Source organism: Metopolophium dirhodum, chromosome 6 (assembly GCF_019925205.1).
Source record: "Metopolophium dirhodum isolate CAU chromosome 6, ASM1992520v1, whole genome shotgun sequence".
NCBI classification, from domain to species: domain Eukaryota; kingdom Metazoa; phylum Arthropoda; class Insecta; order Hemiptera; family Aphididae; genus Metopolophium; species Metopolophium dirhodum.
Window position 1 is genome coordinate 14,800,355 of NC_083565.1, and position 12,076 is coordinate 14,812,430.

General features: G+C 28.5%; 2 protein-coding genes across 2 annotated transcripts; both read right to left on the minus strand.

The window, feature by feature from the left end:
- Nucleotides 1-207: 207 nt before the first annotated feature.
- Nucleotides 208-952, minus strand: LOC132946814 (eclosion hormone-like). The gene is made up of 2 exons (XM_061016892.1): nucleotides 831-952; nucleotides 208-719 (listed from the first exon to the last, which is right to left on the minus strand). The coding sequence occupies exon 2, from the start codon at nucleotides 690-692 to the stop codon at nucleotides 441-443; it is 252 nt and encodes an 83-aa protein (XP_060872875.1). The 5' UTR covers nucleotides 693-719; nucleotides 831-952; the 3' UTR covers nucleotides 208-440.
- A 5,501-nt stretch (nucleotides 953-6,453) lies between these two features.
- On the minus strand, nucleotides 6,454-6,705 carry LOC132947169 (eclosion hormone-like). The gene has a single exon (XM_061017380.1). It carries the CDS (start codon nucleotides 6,703-6,705, stop codon nucleotides 6,454-6,456), a length of 252 nt encoding a protein of 83 aa, XP_060873363.1.
- Between the last annotated feature and the right edge of the window lie 5,371 nt (nucleotides 6,706-12,076).

Consider the following 12,076-nt stretch of genomic DNA (forward strand, 5'->3'; position numbering starts at 1 on the left):
ACTTTTGTCTTTTACTAATTATTGTGATAAAAACTAACTAACAGTTGAGGTTTATTTTAATTGTACTTAAGTTTACCTATCTATCTATAGGTATAATATGATAGATTAACCATCATTTTCTAACGTATTTCTTCGTTATTAGCTTATTACTATTTACTATGCTTAGTTAATAATCAACATTTGAAACCAGAAATAAATCAATAGATATAGTTTTTAATAATAATATCGGTTTATTATATTAATACATTGTCGTTTGATTACAATATCGTACAATCGTATTATGGACTATGTGTTTACGTTAATCGAGTGAAATCATCAAGCTATAATTACTATAATTCCGTGAGTATGGCTGCAGCCTGTGTACAGAGTGCAGCGTATAAAATAATAATTTGTTCATAAGTATATAATAATATAATCGGTCCACTGCAGTTTCAAGATGGTCACTCAAGTTTGTTGAGGAACGGTGCCACGGAATCGATGTTCTCGCAGTCCGGTATCATCTTGCCCTTGAACTTGACACAGGCGTCCGCGCACAGCGACCCCTCGAAGTAGGCGCCCAACATCTTCTTGCACTGGGCGCAGTTCCTGATGCACAAGCCAACGTCCGCCATGTCCGCCGCCGTGTACCCAACGATCGCGATCAGAACCAGCGCGGCGGCCAGAAGGGCAATTTTCCTTGACACAGTGTTCATTGTTTAGGTTTTCTAGTCGAAATTTTCCTGAAAAAAACCTACGCTTTAAAGACTTACTATACTTTCGCGCCAATGCTGCAGAATGTCTCTCCGCGGTATAACCGGCCGTGCGCTCTTGTTATTGTAGGTACAACTTACTTTTTACGGTAGTCGAAATTTTGTTCCGTATCGTAGACCCTTATGGCAGATTGGACGCGATACACTGATGAAAATGACAATGGTCCTGTGGGTTTTATACCGGTGATAATACTTAATCGAGTTTGTCGTACAGTCGGCGGCGGCGATTACTATTATACTATATTGTAATACGCGTTATTGGCGCCAGGCGCTAACATCCCGCTTACGCTGTTCGTGGTTAATTCGATATTCGTTTCGTATTGTTCAGCAGGCGAGAACAGATGAAGAATGCGCATACACGTCATCGTCTTGGTCGGTTTTATCGAAAAACAATAATGCCGGAAAAAAATTTAGTTACAAGGTTAGTTATATTATGTGCAGGGCTATGAATTTAATGCATTTGCATTTTTTTTTTTAGCTACACTGCAGTATAATAAAATGTATTCAACAAAAATTTGTTTTGACTTATTTATAGTTCAAATACCAAATCTTATTTTGCATATTTTTGCATATTTCATGGGTTGCATAAATGTATGTTTTAATGATTTTTTTGTATAAATGCTTTTTTTTGTAATATTTACATTTTTCGGTCAATTTGTTCTAAATTGACATTAAAATATTCAATGTATTTGTATAAACTATGACTTGTATAGTTTTATGGAAACTATTCTATTTTTACTCGGGTATATAACGTGTATTTTTGACTATTGTTCTATTGAAGTCGAGGCTAAACATTTCTTAACAAAAACAAAAAATTTCAAATTATGTGTAATATTTCAAAAATATTAAGTGGCGAAAAAGAGAACGTAGGTTTGGATATACAAGAAGATTTAACCTGCAGTAACGACATGACGTATTTTAAGTTTGTCCCAATAACTTCGTCAGACGTAGAACGCTTCTTTTCTTTATATAAATTATTAAACTTTGTTGGTACCAAACAGGAGGTCTTTCAAGTTTGAATTCATTGATTGTACAATGCAATAACTACTTGAAAGGTAAAATATACAATTTTAAGTAAAAACATAATCTATTCTAATCATATTTATTTGATAGATCTTCTATACGACCAAGATCAAGACTAGTCGAGCCCACTAAGTCATATACTATTATCAGTCATATCAATTTGTAACAATACTAATATTTAAACTAAAATTAATAAAAATTAATATAAATAAAAGTTAAATTTTTGTAGTTTTTTTGCATATTTTTGAAAAATTAGAGCATATTTTGTCACTTTTAAGTGCATTAAATGCATAGCCTTAATTATGTGTTACACACTGTCCGTGTATGGATATCGTCGCGGTTATTCAATAATCATATTATTCAATCAAAATGAAACGTTGAAATGTGTATGAGACCTCGTCCACTGCAGCTTTAGTACAAACGACTAAGTAGATAGGTTAAGCTTATTGCACTAGAACTAGAGTATAGTAAAGAGGAATGTAGTCAAATTTTTTTTTGTTAACGTTCGAGTCTTCCATACCAAATAATTAACCGAGCCGCATTGAATTATAGTGGTACTGTGGTATTGATGTGATGTGATTTAAATAGAAATGGAAGCTCAAAATATTAATATTAGTCTTAAGCAATGACAATGCGACGAAAAATGGCAAAGATTATTAACACGTTCGACAAGTGAGGGATGGGATCTAAAAAGTCAGGGACTGGTTAAATATAAAATGGCAGTATTATAAATTAATTTGTCTTATTCATTATTTTCTTATAAATATTCCTATCATTCGACCTTTTTCATATTATAATTTGTATTAAACAATTTGTTTCATAGGTCCATTAACCTTAATATATGTATAATAAAATCTATTCAGTAAACAGTGTGGTTTTTCAATAGTGATCAATTTGAAAATTACAGCTCCATAAAGTAAATTATATTGTTTATCGCACGCAAATACTTAATATTTACGTTATCAAATTGAAATTTTTGAAGTAAAACTTTTTTTCGAGGCGCGGGTGGAAACAAAATCGTAACGAAAAATGAAAGGACACGTTTGTTTATTTATTTATTTTGCAAGTCGTGAACGATTATTTTTACTATATTGATTTTTCTTACTCTCTCCATAACTCACTTATAATTTCACGGGCTCCAATACTTATGAAAGAAGTTTTACTTCCCCAGAGTGTAATGGTGGGCTCACACACTCTCTCTTTTTTTATATATAGATTTTTTGGAGAGATATTAGGGTAATACAGGGCTATGATTAATTTTGATAAATAATACACTTTTCACTTTTAGTCTTGACAAGTTGGAAAAAAGAGATGAAATGTTGAAGACACAAATAGAACTATAAAAAAATTTGCTGTTACAAATCAAATTGAAATTCAAAATATAAATCTTTACAAAAAAAATTATTTTTATTTGTATTATGTTATTTAAATATGCCTAATGTTATTATGTAATAAATAGAAAAAAGTTTTAAAAAAAGACTTTATTATTTAATATTTTGTTTTTAATTTAAGGGTAATATAGGTATCACAAACCAAATTTATTTTGGTCGTTTTTTGGCTAGTAATTTCATATCTCATTTCCTTTACATAAATTTCTGTTTGATTATATAGGTACAGCAGCGTCAAATGTATCATACTATCATTGTTTGATATATATCGCACGCTCTACGTCGTCCTGTACGATCAAAAATATTTTTGTTTTATACTTAAACTAGCTCTCCAAGCGTCGCTGGGGGAGACCCCCAAACCCCCCGAGTTGGCGAAGAGTTTTACCCGATGTCGGAAGCTGCAGTGGTCTTTTGGTCTGGTCGTCGGTATCGAGCTGGTTGGCATGTGATAAGGAGGTCTGGTGATAAGGAACTGTGATAAGGTTAGGACCACCGCGGTTCGACGTGGTAACCCGGGTTATGCCGCCGGAAATTCGAAATTCCGTAAAAAAATCATAATATAGCCACCACGATTTTTTTGGTGTCTAGCAGGTCAGTCACCTTAGTTATCCGGGTAGGCAATCCGACTTCGTCGGATAGCGGACAATGTGGGACAGCCGGGTCACGGCATCAGGTATGCAATCCAACTGCGTCGGATTTCGGACAACGTTCTTAACTGCCGCCGAAAACGCGACATTACGTGAAAAAAAATTTAAAAAAATTCGGGCGTCTATTCGAATCATATAGCCAATGAATTTTTTTGGTGTCTATCAGGTCAGTCACCTCGAATGACGTTCGCCGTAGTATATAACTACACACAATGCAAACGATATACTACACAAACCAAAAAAACATATTGTATATAGTATATACCTACCTATTGTATATGAACTAATCAATATATACATATCAATATAATATTATAGTTGTCAGGTGAGTTAACTGGTTGAGTTAATCAAATAGCCACTTTCTTATTTTGGTAATTAATAATTTAATGTAGCATACAAATACTGCTACAGTTACTATATAATATATATTAATAAATAATAAATAAATAGATCCTCATTAAGTCATATAGTATACATGTAGGTTAGTTATTAATTTGATTTTATGCTCATGATTAAACATACCTAGAGTATAGTCGACTCGACTCGAGCGAGGATATTTTATTATATAATTCATATTTATACGTTTATTTATTATAATATATACATGTACCTACCTACAGACCGATACAGTGGCTAAATTATTTATATTAATAGATTAATAAATAAACTAATCAATAAAATATATAAGTTTTTATCTTTAAATATAAATACAAAGTTCTTCGTAAATATACCTTTTTTTTTCTGATAATATTTTCTATACAAACTTATAATCTTTAGGTTCTCCGTAAATATACCTTTTTTTTCTGATGTATAATATTACAAAGCAGATGCCTGGGAGACCGCCCATCGAATTTTTTCATTGGTTGTTTCAAAAATCGCCAAAGGAGCGCCCTCAGGTTTATGCTTTATATAGTTAGAGAAGAGAAGAGATTGCCATTAACTGTACATAGTTTTATGATACCCTCGGCGAGAGGATAGGTAAGCGCCATCACCTAGAATATAACTAGAATTAGGGAGAAAAAATTATGGAGTGTTTTAAGAGTTTATATGATTGGTTGAAAAATTTTAATATAACGAAAAATACGAGCGTCATGAGCCCGCCTTGGCTAACCAGCAAACACGTCATCTATAAATTTCATTTCAGCGTCTACAATTTCTTAAAATAAATTTAATATTTTGCTTTAAAATTAAATTACTAAAAGATCTAGGTATTTAAAAAATTAGAAAAAAGTGAAAACTAGTGATTACTGATTACACAACATATTATTATGTTATACGAACCGTAGTATAATCAGTAGGTACCTAGTACTTATCATATGTACGACTTGAGATTAAAGACACACGTTTACACAAACTTGTATTGCATCAGATGGAAATTGTTTTCTGTTAAAATATATATATTCCTATCAACTTTGTCGTTTTAGTTATTTTTTTCCATGGATATGAAGTGTTTATATGGCATCAATAACTTATGAGGAACTTCGTATTAAATGTTCACACTTATTGTGAACAAGAGAAAAAAATCTTTACACATTTATTGAAAAAAGACAAAATAAATCTATCAAAAATCTATAAATATGTGCTCAATAAGCCTTAAACATTTTCAACAAATCTATTATATACAGAAAATGCTAATATAAACACAATCAATTAACTTATATAATAGCAATTACCAAACTATTATGTTAATATTAGACAATTAAAAAAATTCACTGGGCTTAAATAAATGTTAGTTTGAACAACTGAATAAGTGATAATTTATGTGACGACGTCTACTCCTATAAAACTAGTTTAAAAAAATCGTCTTTTTTTAACTTTAATGTAGTGATCACCATTAATAATGTGATGATTCAAATATTTTTCATAGAATAAACTAATCTAACCTAACCTGTGGTCTAAATATTTTATTGCGGTTGGGCATTATCGTATTTTACTGTCTATATAATAAATTAATAACGACTTCCTGTTTCAAAATAGAACATACCGCTTTTGCGCATAACGACTGATGCACAGAACTAAAACGCTGGTAATAATATTATGTAGCACTGTAGTAAAGTACTTATTTTGCATAGACAATGCGCCGGGCAATATTTTATGTTGGTGTGAAGAATACAATAAATACAATAATATTACATTTGTATTTATATTATACACCTTTGTTCACATCTTTACGAATTTTACCTTTACTTATTATTATGATAAAAACTAACAGTTGAGGTTTATTTTAATTGTATCTAAGTTTACCTACCTATATATATTATATAGGTATAATATGATAGATTAATCATCGTTTTCTAACATATTTCTTCGTTATTAGTTTTTTACTATAATTAATAATTATTAGTTGTAAATCACAATATGTCCAGTCCTCGTCAACATTCTGAAACCAGAAATAAATCAACAGACGTAGTTGTTAACAATAATATCGGTTTATTATATTTATACATTGCCATTTGATTACAATATCGTACAATCGTATTATGACTATATTATGTTTTTACGTTAATCGAGTGAAATCATCAAGCTATAATTATTTATCGACACTATTTACTATAAGTCCGTGATGCAGAGTGCAGTATAGCATGATAATTTGTTCCTAAGTATATAATAATATAATATAATCGGTCCTCTGCAGGTTCAAGTTGGTCACTCGAGTTTGTTGAGGAACGGTGCCACGAAATCGATGTTCTCGCAGTCCGGTATCATCTTGCCCTTGAACTTGACACAAGAGTCCACGCACAGAGGTCCTTCGAAGTAGGCACCCAACATCTTCTTGCACTGGGCACGGTTCCTGATGCACAAGCCCACGTCCGCCATGTCCGCCGCCATGTACCCGACAATCGCGATCAGAACCAGCGCGGCGGCCAGGAGGGCGATTTTCCTTGACACAGTGTTCATCGTTTAGGTTTTCTAGTCGAAGTTTTCCTGAAAAAAACCTACGCGTTAAAGACTTACTATACTTTTGCGCCAACGCTGCAGAATGTCTCTCCACGGTATAACCTTAAAACATTGATATTAGTCTTAAGCAATGACAATGCGACGAAAAATGGCAAAGATAATCAACATGTTTTCGACAAGTGAGGGATGGGAACTAAAAAGTCAGCGAGTGGTTGAATATTTTACTTGCCATTTTGGCAGTATTATAAATGAATAGAAAATTCCATATCACCAACAGTCAGACAAACGAATTCCCCGACAAAAAGTAATTTTAATTTTTACTGAAGCTAATCGTTTAAATATTATTGTTTGATAATTAAAACAACTTAAGTTTATTACACGTAAAATTTTAAAAATGTATTTTATTCAAATAAGTATTTTTATATATGATTGATAAAATGTCTATATTTCCATTTTACAATTATTTATACATTCTCTATATTGTATAACTATGTATAGTATAGAAATAGGTATTCATTTAAATTGTTTATATCTTTGCGTGCCTATTACATGCCTAATACATTTTTCATTTTCATAAATTTGCAAAATGATCAAAAGCCATCAACAGTTGTATAGAAACACTAGTTTTAAAATCTCCAATACCATTTTTATCAACAACTGACTCATTTTATACACAAACGTTAAAATCTTTATTCAAGAAAAACTGTCATAAAAATACACTTGGTTCACGAAATTTGAGAAGTTGATAAATGATAAACTAGAAACAATATACAATAACACAAATCAACTCAATGTCCGGTTGACAAAATGTATTATTATATTTATATTTTATAGGTAGTAATTTTTGTTTGATTGGTTTTTAGATTCTGAGCGAAGCGATGAATGTATTGATTCTACAATGATGTGTGTTTTTTTTTTTATTTTTTTTTTATTTTTGTGTCTGTCATCACCTTTTAGGACAGTAAAAGTGCTTGGATTTTCTTCAATAGTAACTTTTCTGATAGGAAAGTGAATCTAGTTGGTACTTTGGGGGGTCAAAAGTAAAAATTTCCCAGTAGTTTTCAAAAGCGACGTGAAAAACAAAAGAAAAATTAAGGAAAAACGGGAATTCTTACGCAAAATCTGTTTTCGAGAAAATCGATTTTGGTTTTTGGTGTAACTCTAAAACAAATGACCGTAGGGACATGAAATTTTGACTGAATGTTTATATTAGCATTTTCTATACACCATAAAATTTTGAAAATATTTTGACTCTTTTTGAGCTGTTTACGGCCATTGTCAGTTTTCAATTTTTTTAGTTTTTTTTTCTATAAATATCAATAAAATTTTATCTGTTGAGTAAAAAAGCTTGAAAATTTAATAGAAGGCTCCTAGGTTATTGTTTCAAAGGCAGATGAAAAAAATTAAAAATCCTTAGTCACAGTTTTTAATTATAAGCATTTAAAGTTCAAATTTTGACAAAATACGGAAAAATCACGAAAAATAGCAAATTATTTTGATGAGAATTCATAAAAATTTTTCTTTTTAAATCTAAGATTTGAAAATGTAATATAAGATTACTCATAAGTTTGTCTACCTTTATCAAAAAAAAAATGTCTAGAAGAAACTTAAATTAAATTTTTATGAGCGTCTGAAATTTATATTTTTACAACATTTGATAATTACTCGATTTCTCATGTAACAATTTTCTTATTTTATTGTAATTAAAAAACGAATGACTGTAGATACTTGAAAATTTCACTGAATGTTTATATTAGCATTTTCTACACACCATACAATTTTGAAAATATTTTGACTCTTTTTGAGCTGTTAACGGAAATTGTTAGTTTTCAATTTTTTTAGTTTTTTTTTCTATAAATATCAATAAATTTTTATTTGTTGGGTAAAAAAGCGTGAAAATTTAATATAAGGCTCCTGATATATCGTTCTAATAGCAGTTGAAAAATATTAAAAATACATAGGCACAATTTTTTTTAATAAGCATTTAAAGTTCAAATTTTGACAACATTTATCAAATTTATAATTTATTAATTATTTTGTGGTTAAAAATTTATAAATTTATAAATTTTTAACTTTTATGGCTAAGGATTGAAAATTTAAAACAAGGCTCCACGTAAATAGGTTATATATAAATTACTTTATTCACAATAATATCATCAATTAATATACTTGGTAAAATCATAGGCTGACTGACCGTTTTCGCTCAGAATCGTTTTTCTTACACAATGATATTATATCATTGAATTCAAATTTAACACCATCCATTACAGTGACCCACTTGTAACCTACTGTACAGCAGAGCGACATCCACTTATCCACCTTTTTTCTTATAAACTTCATTTATTTCCTATCATTTGATCTGTTTCATATTATAGTTTATTATACAGTATGTTTCATAGGTCCATTAACCTTAATATATAATAAAATCTTTTCAGCAAACAATTAATATTTTAGATTCTGAGCCAAAATTATAGTTATTTTTTTGTAATTTATTATATTAATTCAACTTAAATGCTATAATAAAATATAATAACATAAAATATCCAGACTGACAAACCGTGTCTACTCGGAACCGTTTTTCGTATACAATCATATGATAACATTGAATTCAAATTTAATACAATTCATTATACAGTGACCCACTTGTAATCTACTGTACATCAGAGCGACATCCACACCCAGAGAAATACCTAGGTATTATTTAGAAAAAGTTAGGTTGAATCTACAAACTGTTCGTTAATATACGGTCAATCAACTATATATTAATATTACAAGGCAATTTAGGTCATATTAGCCAACCTCATGGTTAATTTTAATATAGGTAAAATTAATAAAATAATTGTTAATACTGCCAACCATGGTCATCACAAACCAACACACTGATATATTTATATTCATAAACCTTTTGTTATTTTTACTAGTGACAAAAATTTGTATTTTACAAATTAATATGTACAATTAATGAAATGATTGTTGATTTTACTCACTATCATTATTTCTGTCTAACAAAATGAAAGGTAGAAACAATGATTTACTCATTGATATTACAAACCAAGTTTATTATAACTTAAAACTTGGCTAGGTCTTCAAGCAAGCAATGATCAATGGGTTCATATTTAAATATCAATATGATGTAAGTTCCTTCCTAATTAGTTATTATTATTATGCTTGTATGGAGTGAGGTTTTTTTTTTACATTTGACTAAATTATTGCCAGTAAATATTATAAAAACATAGAATAAAATATGATTTACCTGTTTATTAAAATCATCAATGTATTAATTTAACTCTCTTAAATTATATAAACTAAAATAAAATAATAATTATAGAAAATCAATACAAAAATTATAAATTATGTGATATAGGTAATAGGTATACAGTAAATAAAAAAATACAGTTTATATATTTAAGTGGGTATTATATACATAACTATACCTATTAAAATATAAAAACTAAATATTTTAATTATAAGATGTAAAATAAAATGAACATATTTTAATTTTTAATAGAAACTCAATACAAAAAGAATAATATAATAATAATAATGCTCTCCGGTGCATATAATTATAAAATAAAATAAAAACAAAATACTTATTAATTAACTCTTTTAAATTATTTAAAGTAAAATAAAATAAAAATTCTTTACATCATTATATTATACTAGGTATTATTAATAATAAAAACCAATAAAAAAAATAATATACTATAGGTATAATATCACAAATATAAGATATACCTACCTATTAAAGTACAAAAACTTAGTATTTATAATTTAACTATTGTAAACAATAATTGTTTACATTATTTTAATATGACATCAATATAAGAAATAGACATATATTTTTTTTTTTTAATAAAAATGTAATACAAAAAGAATACCTATATAATATATTGTTATTACTACAGCATAAATGTAAATGAAGGAACATATTGAAGTATAAAAAGCATATATGTACATTGTATAATCACAAATGTTACTATCTAAGCGCTAGAATCTAAATCAGTTAAATTTGAATCCATTTCTGAACAAATTTGTTTTATCAAACTACTACTCCTATCATATTTTGTCAAAATTTCATAATAATAAATTTGTAAAAACAACCATACATTATTGCACTGTAGTGGATATTCTAAATTGAATACATGAAAAATTTTTAAACATATATCTACAGCTTTAAAAGCAGAAAATACTTTGTATTTTATATCATCAAAGTATACAAGTATTTGGACAGGGTTTAATAATGACCCAACAATCAAAATACAAGGTTGTATGTTATTTTTTTGCTTTTTTAGTTTTTCTAAAATTAATTCTACTTCTACTGCAGTATGTGCTATGATAATGAATGAGTTTTGGGAATCTTTTATAGAATATTTTATGCTTGATTTTTTGCCTTGTTCATCCAAAGTCACTTTTCTAGAAGTAGGCAAAAATATTGAATGTAACAAATATAATAAAGTCAAGGTTTCACCATCTGAAAATAAATAAAAAAATAAAATAGTTATGAAAACTGCTGTCCAAAAATGTAAACATAAAATCTTACTTTTACATAAATTGGTAGATTCTTTTAACCAGTAGGTTAGGTATATTATTGTCTTAAATGGAAATTCTCAATAGAGAAACCTATAGAAAAAACGATTAAAATATTTAGATATGTAGATAGGTAGATATAATAATAAAAATGAGTGGGTACGTACCTTTTGAAGATGTTCTGCCGTTCTGGTTCTTCTAATATAATATATAAGTATGTATAGGTACTTAAATTCATATATTATATAACTCGAGTCACAAAATCATAAAAATCAAAATAAAATACACGACACTTGATTTATAGACTTAAATTAAAAAACCGTTAACGAGGACTGTCTGAAAATTATAATTACGATTAAGTAATAAACAGTAGACCCCTGGGTCCAGTAATAAAAATAAAATATCTATGATCCATCAATACAATAACAAAAATTTAAATATCTAATAATAGTGCATATTATGTTGTATCGATAAAATATTGACTAAAATAAGCGACCAGTTTGTACATTTTAACTGTCGATTTATATAGAAAGTACGTTCAATAAAAAATATAGCATTATTTAATATTTTAATACGCATATGGGTAATATTGACAAACTCCGTGTATAAAATAACTGGGAGGTTTATTAAATTAATTACGATCGTTCATTACAATTATAAAATGGTTATTACTTTTGTAAGAGAAAGATGAAATAAATGTTTATATAGATTAACAAACAAGTTTGTAGAAATAGTTAAGGATATAATAAAATTCACAAAAAGTTTGCAAAAACAATAATATGTTTTTTATTTCAACAAAAGTAGGTTTATTAATGATCAACAAATGTAGTTTGTTAAAACTACT

Excerpts from the sequence above, each read along its gene's own strand:
- LOC132947169 (XM_061017380.1), bottom strand. The coding sequence starts at position 6,705 with ATGAACACTGTGTCAAGGAAAATCGCCCTCCTGGCCGCCGCGCTGGTT.
- LOC132946814 (XM_061016892.1), bottom strand. The coding sequence starts at position 692 with ATGAACACTGTGTCAAGGAAAATTGCCCTTCTGGCCGCCGCGCTGGTT.